Raw genomic sequence first — 14,407 nt, 5'->3', positions numbered from 1 at the left:
TGCGCCGAGCCTCGGTGTCTGTGGACCGGATGGCCCGTCCCACGGAGTGGCTGCCGGTCAAAGAAGACGTACAGTGAGTGCGGTGAAGGTGGCCCTTCTTACGGGGGGTCAGGGTGGCCAACCCAGACAGTGCTCACGGTTCACGGCGCTCTCTGCCCCAGCCGGTCCCAGTCGCCACGGCCACCACAGTGCTGGGGCCCCATTCCCACATAGGAACTCAGGCCGCACGGAGCAGGCCTTCCTGACAGCCCCTCGCCTCCCAGGAGCCTCCAATCCCGTGTGGAAGAAAGGCCGTGTTGTCAGCCACGGAGCACGCTGCCACTTGCCCCCAGCCTGGGACCGGAAGGTGCCCCTCGCTCTATGGCCGGCTGGCTGGGTCCTGGGGCACGTTCCGCAGTGTGACCCCGGCCCCATGGTGGGCAGCATCCTTCCCGTGGCGCTGAGGAGCCGGTGACAAGTGCATAGTGGGCGGGCCTGGGACAGGCTGAGGCCTGTTTATTGTGTGACTCTTTTGTTGTTTAAGGTCGGTGGGTCATGACGCCATCTGAGGGGTTTTTTCTGAGAAGACCTCACCCCTGACCCAGTGCTCCTGCCACCCCTGGTTCCTTCTGGTCCCTGAGTCTTTCCGCTGAGGGGTGGAGTCCCCCGGTTCTCCTCTCCTTCCCGTGGGGCCAGGAGCTGCCAGCACTCCCTCAGTTGAGAGGGTCCCCCCAGAGAGCGCCCGCAAGAAACCAGTGTCACGTGGCAGACACAGCTGTGGGAAGTGGCCGTGTGTCGGGAGATGGGCTGGCGTGGACAGAGGTCTGTCTGGGGGCATTGCTCCCGGCAGACTAGATGCCCCCCCGCCACCCCCCACTGCTTGGCAGGCCACCCAGTCACTCCTGTCCTCGGCTTAGGTCTGGAGCTGCTGTCCGGGCCTCCGAGCCACAACGCCACCCACCCCCAAGTGTGTCTGGGAGGCAGGAGGGGCTCCTCGGGACAGGCAGGGGGTGGTGGTCCCCAGGGCCCAGCTCACTCCAGATCTTGGTCCCGAGGCAGGGTGACCAGAGAGCCCAGATGATGGGGGTGATGCCCTGGGGAGCCATGGGGACTGCCAGCCACCAGGGTGCCCGCTTTGCCCCACTGTGTGTGGGGGATGGGGCTGTGAACCCAAGTAGCCAATTCTTCTGTATATTCCAGGAAAGCCAGGAAACATTTGAAAGTGAAACTCCCAGTCAATTAACGTCCCTTCATGCTGTTTCTTAAAAGTATCATGTGAGCCAAAAATGCACCTGCCTGCTTGTATTTGGACTATGGAGCATTGATGGGTCTGGCAGCCAGGCTGCCCCCTGACCCCGATGGTGAGGGGCCGAGGGGCACCTACCCCTTCGGTCCACCTGGCCTTGCAGGGCTCCCCAGGCCTGGCCCCATGCTGGAGAAGGCTCTGGGCAGGTCCAGGCTGCAGGGGGTGGGGGGGGGCAGTCAGACCCGGCCTGCATGGCATGGTGCCCTGGGGACATGGCCAAGGTCACAGCCAGCCATGGCCTGAGCTGTGCCTCCCGAGGTCAGATGGCGCTGTGGTGACACCCCAAACCTCAGTGGCCTCACCCAGCACAGGCCTGTTTCTCCCATGCAGAGTCCATCATGGGCAGGGCGAGCCTCCAGGGCAGCTGGCCTCACACGGAGGCCAGCCTGGGCCACTCAGGTTGGAAGCTGTGCCATCAGGCATGTGGCCCAGGGGCCCGCGGTGGGGAGCGGAGCCCACGGAAGTTCCCGTGCCTCTTCTAGGGCTCGGTCCACATGCAGCATCTCTCCTGCTCCCAGCCACCGCTCCGACCCGGCCGCACGGCGCTGCCTAGCCGCAGGGGGCTGGGAAGTGTAGGGAGCCCCTGACCCTGGTGAGCCCCGGAGGTCCCTGCACAGCAGGCCCAGGTCAGCTGCTGGAGCCCATGCTCACTGGGCTGTGGGACGGGGTGGGCCCTGTGTGATGGTGCAGCAGGGTCATGTCCTTGAGGGTGGCGGGTGGTTCGGCCTCAAGTCACCACTTTGCGCCTGTGCTGATGTGAGCCTGGCACCAAGGGTCTGATGCAGGAGGGGGTGAGGGTCTGATGGGGGGGAGGGAGTCTGATGGAGGAAGGCATGAATGAGTGTCTGATGGAGGAGTGTTTCCTGGGGCTCCTGGCCGGCACGGGGGCTGCCAGCAGGTTAGAGATCGCAGCTCTGTCGGTGGAGGCTGCAGGAGAGCTGGCCTCAGCACACCAGGGGAGCACTGTAGACGCCAGTCACAGTAGTGCCCCCTGTTTGTGTGCCAGCTCCTTGACTTTAGTGTCCTCACCCCTCAGTACCCCATGGGGTCACTGGGGCAGGTGACAGCCGGGGACCAGAGGCTCAGGTCGGCGAGGCATTAGCAGGTGGCGGAGCTGCGGCTCGACTTCAGCCCCTGTGTCTGTGCGGTGGCCCTTGGTGCTGGTGTGGGCGGAACGGAAACAGGACCATCTTGTGCAGAGCAGGAGCCTCATGGACGATGCGACTATACCCCTTATTCTCGTGCAGCCCACGCGGGCGTCCTAGTCGGCCAGCTGCCCACGGCCACGGCCCCTCGTGGCCACATACCCTCCATCCTCCGTCGTTTCCTGTGTTCGCAGCACAGGGTCAGGTGTGGAGAGACAAGAGAGGCTCACGGGACCAGGAGCATGAGCTGGTGACCAGGCCCTCCGGGGGACACACACCCACGTGTGCACATGCTGTCCTGTGGGGTCCCACACCCCTCCCCTTGCCCTTGCTCCCTGCCTGAGCCCCGGAGGGCTGTTGGCGCACTCTGGCCCTGGGCCAGCGCTGACTTCCCCACCTCTCCTGTGTGCACAGACGGGGACCAGGCTGGGAGGCGGGCGGGGGCCTCTCTCTACCCTGGCCCTCCTTTTCCTGCTGCCGCTCCCCCGCGGTGCTGCGATTAGCTGCCACACTCCAGCTCTCCGTGTGGGAAGAGTCAGAAATAGAACGTGTCTTCCCCAGTGGCACCCGCTCCTCACTGGCTGGGCGCCTTTCTGAATCGGGGCAGGGAGGAGCCTCCAGGAGGAGCTGGGGAATCCTCCGGGCTGCAGTGCACCCACGCCCTCCCTGAGGCCCCGGCCCCCCAGCCCCGCCACCCTGGGGCCGTGTCTGCAGGTCCTCTGAGAGCCCCCTGCCACCGAGGCTCCGAAGTGAAGATGCTCCCTGCCCGGGGGCCCCCTGGAACACACCGCGACGGGAGGGGGGTCTCTGTGCTCTCATTGGCCGCCTGGTCTCATAGCGTGTGCTCACCTGCACCCGCCCCCCTGGGGTCTACCTGGCCAGAAAGACCTGATCACGTCTGCCTCTCTGAGCCTTCACGGTCTCCTCCATCGTGTGCCTCTGACAGTAAGTGGGGTGGTTGTCACTCCTGCTTCTGGAAGCCTCACCCCACACAGCCAGCTGAGCCGAGTTTTAGGCAACAAAGGGACGGAATGCTGTGGTTTATGTATTTAGTCTAATGGGTACTAATTTGGAGTTTGCAGTGTCCTTAGTCCAGAGTCAGTACCTTCCCTGTGTCGTGAACATTTCACAGGGCCCTCGGCCACTCGTGGGTCTGGAGCACCTGTCCTTCCTGTCTGGCGGGGGTACTGGCCCCCGGGGAAGGCCTGTGTCTCCTTCTGATGGGTTCTGCCCTGTCCTTTCTTGGACAGCAGCCTGGAGGAGTCCAGAGAGGGCTTCCCAACGCAAATCCGATCTTGGCATCCCCTCAACCCCGGCCAACCCTTGCCTGCTTCAAACCACCATATGCCTTCTCGGACTCCCGGAGTGAACCCACACTCCTCACGGCCGACGCCAGCTTGTGCCCCCCCCCCCAGCTCTCCTGCCCCACAGTTGCTCACATGCCTCCATTCAGTCCGAAGAGCACCTGCAGAATTTCTGCTGACCTCAGGACCTTCGCACTGGCTTTTCCCGCCCTCCTCGCTTAGCAGTCCCCACGGATCCGTTAGATCTCAACCCAAGGGGCATCTTCCAGGGAGCTGGCCCTGTCCGGTCTGCCCACCTGCCCCAGGCTTCGTCCTCGTGCTGTGTGGGAACAGGGTGAGCGTCTGTACCCCAAGAGAGCCTGCAGGCCCTGGCACAGGACTGGGTGTCATTTCTCACCACCCTATCCCCAGGGCCCCGTGTATTACGCGCACTCACAGAACATGTGATGAAGGAAGGTCAGGTGAACCCGAGGCAGAAGTTCACAGTCTCGTAAGTGGCATCCTGGGTACTGGGTGGCCTTCCGGGTAGGGGTGAGTCTAGGCTGGACTCGCAGCACTGCCCTCGGGACCCCCTCCTCCCCTGTCCCGGGTGATTGGGATCCTCTGTCGTGGAAAGAACCACGTAGGGAGGGCTCGTGTCCTCTGCTCTAGCTCCGGGCTGCCTCTGCGGGGACGGTCAGGCAAGGGATGGTGCCTGCACTTTGCTCGTATCGGGGTCCTTACAGGGGCTGTGTCCACCCGGAGGACTGCCCGTTCTGGCGGCCAGCTGTGCTGTCAGCCCAGTGGCACCGGGAGGAGCCCTGCATTGCGGGGCAGGACTCGGCCCACCTTCAGCACGCAGGCCGGGGCACAGATCTCGGGGGCGAGCTGTCCACGCTTCTTAGAGCCGCAGGAATAGGGTGACAGGCCTTTCCCGGCACTCCCTCCGTGGCCAGCTGGCAGCTCCCAGGTTGGGTTTTCTTGAGACTTTTTTGAGAGATTACTATGTGCCAAGCTAGCATTCACAGACGCTCCGTGCATTACCTCATTCAGTTCTCACACTTCGGGGGAAGTCTGTGATTGGTTCTCATTTTGGAGGAGAAGACAGGCCTCCGGCAAGAAGAGGCTCTGGGGCGGGGAGGCATTGCCAGTGGAGATTTGGGATACTTTCCAGGTTTGAGGAAATCTGTGGCCTCAGTCCTCAGGTGTCCCAGCAGGCGTCCTGGCTAAGCAGCTGGCAGTCGCCAGTCACCAGGCTCTGCCCCCCTATAGATTCTCCACAACCCTGCCCAAAGTTTCCTCTTCCATGAAGCCTGCCGTGATCACTCCTCCCCTCCGTCCCACGTCCCCAAGCCCCGTGTGTGAGTGTTTAGGGGACTGCGGCTGGAGAAGTGTGATCTTCCCGTGGCTGACCTCCTCCTTGTGCGGGTCTCAGAGGAAAGGCGTCTCCCCGGAACCCTCTCGCCGCCCCCCCCCCACCCATTCTGGTCACTCATTCATCACATGCCCTGTCCTGTTTCCTCTGTGGCATTACACTCTCTGGAATGGTTTTGTTCATTTTTTTAATGGTTTGCCTGCCTTCCTCCTTAGCCTGTGAGCTTTGCAGGGCAGGGGAGGCCGGTTCAGCGCCGTGGCCAGGGCGTGGAACCGTGTGGCACAGAGGCGAGACTCCCTGATCCTTCGCAGGGGGAGTGAGTGAGTGGCACCGGGGATCTTCCAGTGAGGCCCAGGGAGCCTCTGCCCGAGCCAAGTCTTGTGTGCCTCGCGGGGGGCAGGTCAGGATTCTCAGCCCCTGGGTCCCAGCCAGGCCTCATGCGGGGTGGGCAGGCTTGGGTCCCACCAACCTCCGTGACAAGATGTCGAGGCAGCCACCCCCAGAGCCCTCCGCACACAAAGCCCTCGACGGTGGTGTGCCTGTGGGGGAGGAGCCGCGGAGCCCTGGGGACGCCCTCGGCTTTGTGCTGGGACAGGCATTAGGAAGAGCAGACAGATATTTCTGGGGGCTGCATCCTCTTTGGGGCCAAGTGCGGTGGCCCCCCGACTCCGGGCGTTCGCGTGCTCAGCCCCTCCGTCTGGGGCGGTGGCTGGGGGTCCGGAAGTGGGCCGGCTCCTGGCTCGGACCCAAGGACGGTGGTGTCGGAGCTGCAGAAAGAATTGGCGCTTGGCACTAATTTGGGTTCATCATGCCTTTCTCTCCTGACAGGCCTTTTCTGTATTTTATGTGTTTGTTTTTGGCTGGATCCTCCACTCCCTCAACGCGACACCGCTGGAAAGCCTCGTCCTCTGCCTGGGAGGGCGCCGGTGGGGCGGGGGTGGGCTGGGGCCGGAGCGGAGCAAGGGGAGGAGAGGAGGGGAGGGGAGGCGAGTGGGGGGCACCCCTCCCTCTGCTTCTGCCGCTCTGGCTCCGCTGGGCTGGGAGGCGCGAGGCGGTGCTCCCTGTCACTCCCCCTGCCGAGGGCTGCGGGCGCGGCTGCTTGGGACGGAAGCGGGACGCCTGGGGGGCGTCCCGCCGGGGGGCTGATCGGCAGGTCTGGAAATGAGCCGCGCAGCCCGAGGTGGCACGGGGTCCTCCCCGGGAGCTCCGTGACAGAGGGCGACCTCCCTCCTGTGCAGGATCCTCCTGGATTGGCCAGCAAGAGGCCGCCGCCAGAGGTCCCCTCCCTTCCTCCAGCTTTTGGGGACACGATCTTCGGGGCGCGCCGGCCACCTCTGTCCCGGCAGAGCCCAGGTGCAGGCGGCCACCATGGTGCAAAATGTAATTCTGGTGTTTTTCCGTAGACGGCTGAGCCAAAGACCCGCCGTGGAGGAACTGGAGAGAAGAAACATCTTGAAACGTGAGTAGCTGGGGACCCCTGGCTCCTCCCTCAGGTGCGGCGTGGGGGCGGGGCAGGGGGCGGGATGTCCCAGCGCAGCCCTGGCTGCAGGCTGGACACTCCCTGCCCAGCGAAGTCCAGTCCGTCTGGAAAGCAAGCCCTAAAGTTGATACGCTCCGAAATCTCCCCATTTAAAATTAAGAGAGGAAAAAAAAGTTCTCCCCCTGGCGTAAAGATATCCCTATTTTCAGGGTTATTTAATTACCCTGTGGATCTAGGGGAAATAGCTCAGTATCCTCTCTGCGTCCTGGGTTTGGGGCCGGTTTCCCTGGCACTTTGGGAGTGGCGTCCTGACGGGCGCAGGGATCACAGACAAGGCGTGGACAGCGTTGGAAACCCTAGGGCAGGAGCACGTGGCCCTGGGGCGCTAAGGCCAGTGGGGACGAAGCCGGCTACTCCAGGGACCTGCCCCGGGGCTCACATCTCTGCCGTTTCAGGACCATCCGGGCACCACATGGCCCGGGGGTCCCCAGGCAGGTGTGCGATCAGGGTGCCTCCCCAGTACAGAGAACGCGGTGCTCTCATGAGCATCCTGGACGGTTTGGGGGGTGGTTAAACCCCTTCAGAAGTGTTTCTTGGAGAGTTCTCTGGCCAGCAGACTTCAGTTTTCCAAATGTTTTCTACAAAAGGTGTCCTCGAAGGGCCTGGATTTTTAAACTATTTTCATTCTTTTTCCTCTTTACGTGATGAACGCTGCAGAAACCCTCTGAGTTTGGTTTTTTATTCTGTGAGCTGTGAGCTCTTCCCAAAGTTGGGGCAGCGCGGGGGTGGGAGGGGGATGCTGTCAGAAAGCCGGTGGATGGCAGCGCCTCCTGCTGGTCTGGGCACGGAGTCCTGGCTGATCCCTGGCCCCCCACCCTGTCCTCGCCGGCCTGAGCAGCCCCTTCCCCCTCCATCACGGAAGGTGAGACATATTTCACCCCAAGAGAAGGGACTGTGTTTTTGTCATCAGACTTCGGATGTGGCCCCTTCTCTTCTGTGTTGTGTGAACTTGGCCGCATCTGAGGGTTTAAGGAGAAGCTTGTTGGCCTCTCCCCGCCTGACCCAGTAGACGGGAGAGTCAGGCTATTTCAGCTACTGAGTATTTGAATGTTTAAAAATTCCACCATTTATCTATAACGCGACTACGTCACAGATGCCCTGAACACAGCCGGCCCGGCGGTGGGCAAGCGGGAGCCTGGGGGGCGCTGCCCTCCGAGGGGTCTGCTTCCCGCGAGCCCGCATGGCCTCCGCAGAGCTCTCATCCCCGCTCGCATTGTATTCGCCTTTGCAAATAAACGTCAGAGCCTTAAAAATAGAACGGGCGCCTGGTGAATGGAGGCGCGGAGCGGGTAACCTGGACCGTCGTCTGCTCTCAGCTTCAGTGCAGGGCGGAGTGGGCTTCCTGCGCGGTGGCCGCGGCAATCCCTTCCTCACCCTCGAGCCGGTCCGTGTGTGGGCAGCTCGGGAGCACTTCGAGTGCCCGGTGTGCGAGTGCCCGCGAGTTTCTCTGCTTGGGCTCGGCAGGCCGTTGTTCCATTCTGCGGAGCCTAAAAGAGAGCGAGCGCGTCCGGCCCAGTGTGGGACGGCACCCTCCCAGGCCCCGGACACGGGCTACACACCCTGCTGCTCCAGGGCCGGTGCTGCCTGTAACCCTTAGAATGTTGTCATGGCCTGTCTGCTCCCCTGCCAGTGGGGGCTCAGCTGGGATCAGCTCTGAGGGACGCTCGGAACTCGGTGTGGGGGTCATTCACGGGTAAGACAGTGGCCCCTTTACAGGTGACGACCCCAAACCCGGCGCTCCCACGGTAGGCCCACGCTGTGCCAGCCACGGGACTCGGGGTGCTTACGCGCCCCTGTTGGATCGTTACAGCAGTCGTGCGGTTTTGCACCGCTGTCCCCATCTCTCTGGTAAGGAAGCTAACTGGAGGAGCCATACGGCTGGTTGACGTCGAGCTTGGCAAGGAGATAGAGCTGAAGATTGCCTGGCCCCACGGGCCGCATTCTAACCCCTGTGTTAGAAGCAACAGTGCATCTCTGATGAGTTACAGAAGACTCGAATGTGGCTTCCGTGCCACTGGCTCTGTTTCTAGAACATCTGGGTATGGAGGCTGTGGTCAGGGGTCCCTTGGTTTGTATAAGGCAGAGGCTTTTCTAGGTCTGGGAATCAAAGGTCCACAAACCCATCACTAAGTGTTGCTCAGAGGGAACCCGTGGGGTCGGGCTTTGAGGAGGGACTTCTTGGGGTTGGCGCCCAACAGCGCACCTGCCCCGGGGGGGGCCTGCTGGCCACCTTCAAAGATCCGCTCTCCAAAGCGTCCGTGGCCCTCCTGGGACTTTGGTAATGACGCTGTTGGTGATTAAAGACAAAGATCGGGTTTTGTTTTACGGTTTTCACAGTGAAGGCTGCACCGGCCTTTGTCCAGGGCCTATTTTTAAGAAATCTCAAGAATTAGCTTCATGTCATCACCGAAATCTCTCACAGTTGGCCTTAGAGCAATACTTCCCCATTTTTCCTTGATCATCTCGTCAGCTTTGCGGTGAGAGCCTCCTCGTGGGCTCGCTTCTGCTTTATCACTTGGGTTAGAAACCAAGAACGAACAAGGGCTTCATTTCCTTTTCTAAAACATTCAAAAGCAAGATGTCTTCCTTTTCAAAAAGTTACTGAAGAGTACCATGTGTCTGACACCCGTCAGCCCAGTCCCCCAAATGCACAAATGTGTGGCATGCCGGAAGTCAAGGCAGATGAGGGAGATTATGTTAAGCGCAAAGCAGCAGGGCTCCCCTTTCTGGAACCAGCCGTGTCTCCAGGAGTGACTGCTGGCAGGCGAGCCTCCCTTCCCAGGAATGGAGCTTCCTACAGTCCGGGACCTGAGGCTTTATTTAGCAACAGAGAGTGCCAGAAATAGGACATCCATTATCTCGTATCCCAGGGCAAAGCCCGCATTTTTCACCCCGGCTCTGACTTCTGTTCTATTTTTAGCTCCCGCGTGTAGGTATGAGCACAGCTTGAATGCTAATAGTCACAGCTCGAGCTGGGGGAGGCACTGAGCCTCCCTTACAAGCCTGTGCTGTGGACGTGTGCTCGCTTCCGCGCGTCCGCTGGGTGCACGTACCGTAGGTGTAGACAGACCCCGCGAATACAAATTCCAGGCAAGCGTGTGGCCCAGAGTGTGGGGAAGGGTGTTCCTCTGTGTGTGTTGGTTGGCTGGAGGTCTGTGTGTCTGCCTAGGAAGCAGAAGGAGAAACAGCCATGAGAGTCCTGTTACTCTTCACGTATGACGTTCCTGTGTGCTTTACATTCCTAGTCACGTATGTGCACATTCACTTATCCTGCTAAAAGAATTTGCGCATGTTATCTATACTCCTGGACGTGACTATACAGACAGAGGGTAGATATTTGGTTGTGGGGGAGGGAGGGAAGGAGCGCTGCCTCCCGCTTCTCCTGCAGGTGAAATGCACAGCCGAGCGTATGCGCGGAGTCTGGACACGGAGAAGGGCTGGATCGTGGGCAAAGCTTCCCTTGGTGTCAGTGTCTCTGTGTGGCAGTGAGACCACGGTCTGAGCGTGGCTGGCCAAGTGGAGGAAGACCAGCCGTGCCATGAGGTGTCCCTGATAGCCTGTCTCCGCCACCAGAAACGTGGAGGCTGGGAGCTCACTGCCCCAGCAAAAGGAGGAGAGTCTCACCCCATTTTTCTTTCTTTTTTTTTTTCCCTGTTTTAACCTTTCACAGAAAGGAATGACCAGACAGAGCAGGAAGAAAGAAGAGAAATCAAGCAAAGATTGACAAGAAAGGTACCATGATTTAAGCCTCTTTCCCTCTGGATCTTGCGGGACAGGTGACAGGTGCACTGGTAGTGGTGGGGCGGGTGACGCGGGACATCAGTGTGTCACTCGGTGACGTCTTCCTGGACGGCAGCGAATTCGCTTCCCAGATGCCTGCTCCCAGGGGCCCCCTGTGCCCGGGGCAGAGCGGCTTGTTTGGCAGGTCAGGCCCGATGACATTTCCGTGCATCTCCGGGGACCCGGACGGTGCGTGGGCATCCCCTTCCTTTACCTGAACTCTTCACACAGTCTGGGAAGAGCATCCCAGGATGTTGGCGCTCGCTGTGTTTCGGGCTCCTTGGCACTCCTGCCTGTCCGGCCGCTCCCAATTGCAGAAGCGTTTCCTTGGCTTCCAGGGTTTGTGTGCGGGGGTCACAGGGAGGTAGGACTGGCCACCACTGGCCTAGGTCACGGCTGCATGAGCTGGTCACTTCGGAGCCGGGACTGTCTCTAAATCCAGCGTCTCGGCCCTTCCCCGTCCTCTCCGGGCCCCGGGCAGTGAGGAGGAGGGGATCTGCACCTGCTGGAGGGGAGCCGAGCATCCTCGTGAGCTCGACGGAGGCCTCCTGCGCGGGGCAGCACCCGCTCCCTCCGGCCCTTTCTCTAGAAGCTCGTCCGAGAAGAGCTGGCGCGAGCGGCTGCTGCCGTCGAACGCACCCAGGCTTCCTCCGCGAGCTCCCCCGGCGCCTGCGCTGCTGGCATAGGGCCGTATTCCCGGTTTCCGAGTGCCCTTGTCCCTGTAGACACGTGCTGTCTGTCCGAGTCCCCGAGAGTGCTGGTGCAGCCCCAGGCGGCTCACGGGCGACCTTTGATTTCAGCTCAACCAGAGACCCACGGTGGATGAGCTGCGAGACAGGAAGATTCTGATCCGGTTCAGTGACTACGTGGAGGTGGCAAAAGCTCAGGACTATGACCGACGGGCAGACAAACCCTGGACGCGGCTGTCCGCGGCCGACAAGGTACGGAAGACACTGGCTGTGCTGCTCGGGGCGGTCAGGGTGGCACGGCGTCGGAGGACAGACGGCCACGGGCCAGCGGGTTTGTTCCCAGACCCGGGGGGGAGGGGCGGTGCAGGCTCTGCCCCGATGTCACCTTCACAGACGTAATCCGCGCTCATGCTGTGTTTGCAGCTGGAGGCAATTCCACCCTTGACAGTGTCTGCGGGCATTCTTGGTGTCAGAAATGGGGGGCAGTGGGCTGAGCCCAGGGTGGCCCCACCCCAGAAGGGCCCAGTCCCCAGTGTCGAGAGTGTGGGAGTTGAGAAACTCTGGTCTGGACAATGAATCAAAAGCAGGCGAGGCTGGCGGAGAAGAGGCGAAGGACAGAGGTCCACGCGGAGTCCGTTGCAGTGATGATACGGGGCGGGGGAGGCAGAGGCAGGAAAGCCTCGCCGTGTAGACAGAGGCGGCTCTGGATCGGTCCCCATCACTCCGGTGTGAGGTGTCTCCGGGGCCTCCAGGGCAGTCTGAGGGGACCGGCGTGGGGTGCGGGAAGGGAGCAAGGAAGCCGTGGGTCCCAGAGGCTGTGGGGGAAGCAGAGGGACCCAGTGAGCCCTCCCCTGGTTGCTGTGCCAACCGAATCCCTGAGTCTGGCCCATCCACCAGCATCACTTGACGTAAGCCCCGGAAAGTCCCCGAGGGTGGCCTGTGGCCACTTTCCCTGTAGAAGCGCTGCTGGGCCGCCAGCCTGCAAGGGCGCAGAGGGCACGGTCCTGTCCCGGGTCACACATGTGGACACGCGGAGATTCCTGACTCCGAGGCTCTCCCCGGCCTCAGCCGGCCCTGGAGGGCTCATCAAGGGAGCGCACGGTCCCAGGGGGCCAGGGAGGCTGGAGGGGGCCGGGGACAGGCCTGACGTGCTGCGGTGCACACCCCGCCCGCGTGTGACGGCGATACCATTTGTCACATGACACAGCGACACCACGTGCGGAAGTTAGAATGGCTCCCAAATGATCCGACTGCAGAATTCCAAGTGAGTTCACCCCAAGCCGAACTTCCCACGTTACGTTGCTCCGCATCAGGTGGCTCTGCGTGTGCTCAGGGCGGCGGGTGTATACGGCTGGGGGTGTCTTCCTGCTGCGGCCTCACCAGCCTGTCGGGGACGCGGCCGTGCGCTGGTCAGGGATGACCGCGACCGTGGGTCGGAGGCTGAGCGCTGGGCCCAACGTAGTTTCTTGTTCTTTCGAAATAGATTACAGAACGACAGAACTCAGCAAGTATTAGGACTATTGCTCATCCACACCGGGGTACTAATTTCGATGCTCGTTTTTTAATGTCCTGTGTTTGAATTTCAGGCAGCCATCCGTAAGGAGCTCAACGAGTACAAGAGTAACGAAATGGAGGTACACGCATCAAGCAAGCATTTGACAAGGTCGGATTTCTGTGTGTGTGACGTTCATGGGACTTACCACGTTTCTGTAAAACGAAAACAGAGACCAGGGTCTGCATGTCCAGGGAGCGAGTTCAGCGTCTCTGCGGAGAGCTGGGGGGACACGCAGACGCACCCCCGGCACAGCCGCGGCTCCCCACCGGCGTGCGGGGCGGTGGGGGCAGAGCAGCGCTCCCGGGCCCGTGGTGGAAGGGGTTCACGCCCGAGTAAGAGAATCGGTCTCAGAGCAATGACCGTGACGTGCCTGTCAGTTGCCTGCGCCCCTGTAGTGTCCAGACCTCTCCGTTATGGGACCCCCCCCACCCGACTGTGCCGACAGGAGGCCACCAAGCGCCTTCCGTTCACTCGTTCCTGGGACCCCCCACCCAACTGTGCCGACGGGAGGCCACCCAGCCCTTCCGTTCGCTCGTTCCTATCTTTCCTCCATTTACGTTCGCATCTTTAACACCAGCTGCGGCTTCCCCCAAACCCAGATATCTGAGTCCCTACGGCACAGCAGGCATCACGCCAGGCGCTGAGACGGCGCGATGAGTACGGTGAAGGGGCCCCCGCTTCAGGGAGCCTCTGCTCCGGCGGGCGCATCGGCCACCTTCCACCACCAGGCTGGCCGCGTCACGGTGAACGTGTGCCCTGGACGTGGTTCCTACAGAAGCCGCGGGGTCTCCAGAGGGGGCGGCGGGGAGCAACTGGCTTCTCCTGGCTTGTTGGAGGCATGTTCTTTCCTCGGCGCGACAAGCGATACGTTCTCACGTTCCCTCCGTCCTGACCGAGCCTCCACCCGAAACAGGCCCTCCACCCCCTCTCCCTTGGCCCACAGATGCTCAAGTCCCAAATACAGAGAGAGTGGAACTCCCAAGTACAGACACGGCCTTAAACCAAAGTAGCAGGTTCCTGTCCTTTTCTGGTTTGTCCCTAAGTGGCCACTGTGGTTGTTGAGGGGACTTGCTCTGTAAGGCAGGTGTGGCTGTGGACCCGAACCAGGTGTGGTGGGGTTCTATCCTCCAGGACGGTTTTGGGGTGAATATATTAAGGGGGGAAGAGGAGGTTGCAAGAGCAGGGCAAAATGATTGCAAATAAACAGTCTAAAAATTGTTAAGGTTTCCCCCGTGACTGGCATACGTTTGGGCAGGAATAGGTCATCTCAGTTTCGATTATCCAAAATACTCAAAAACGTTTAGGAAATCAGCATTGTCCAGTAAAACATTCAGAGCTGTTTCTCACGTTCACCGTGTTAAAGAAAAAGGACAGAATTGTTACGTAGTGTTGTGTTAACGTCAAAGTATCCGACAGTTTCCCATCACGCGTTATTAGCAGTTGTTCACTAAACACATACATCTTCTCTCAAAGTCCTTAATACCTTTCCTAGGTGATAGAATTTTAAGAGTTGGCCCAAAACTTGGACATCAGGAAGTAATTCTTAAGATTTTTGGTACCACATTTGAGCACTTAGTACCAATTTTTGAAAGAACGGTACACGTAGGCACGTGAGACCTTGTTAAATGTGTTACATTTAACATCACAAACACATTACCGACTTACAAAAACGAAACCGTAACTCTAATTTCCCAAAGTGTGTTTTATGAATCGATTCATTACTTCTGGTTTAGCAAACCTCGCACACGTCAAGAG

The 14,407-nt window shown here is 60.4% G+C and overlaps 1 protein-coding gene across 1 annotated transcript in view; it reads left to right on the top strand.

Annotated features, from left to right (window-relative positions):
* Positions 1-14,407, top strand: part of PHACTR3 (phosphatase and actin regulator 3) — a 211,480-nt gene that overhangs the window by 195,368 nt on the left and 1,705 nt on the right. The window contains exons 9-12 of the mRNA XM_045795392.2: positions 6,492-6,547; positions 10,299-10,360; positions 11,209-11,349; positions 12,684-12,760. Coding sequence (XP_045651348.2) covers positions 6,492-6,547; positions 10,299-10,360; positions 11,209-11,349; positions 12,684-12,760 — 336 coding nt within the window. The remainder of the gene's footprint in view (positions 1-6,491; positions 6,548-10,298; positions 10,361-11,208; positions 11,350-12,683; positions 12,761-14,407) is intronic.

The sequence above is a fragment of the Ursus americanus genome, chromosome 22 (assembly GCF_024610735.1).
Source record: "Ursus americanus isolate L20-20 chromosome 22, mUrsAme1.1.p, whole genome shotgun sequence".
In the NCBI taxonomy this organism is placed as follows: Eukaryota; Metazoa; Chordata; class Mammalia; order Carnivora; family Ursidae; genus Ursus; species Ursus americanus.
This window is presented reverse-complemented; position numbering and strand designations above follow the sequence as displayed.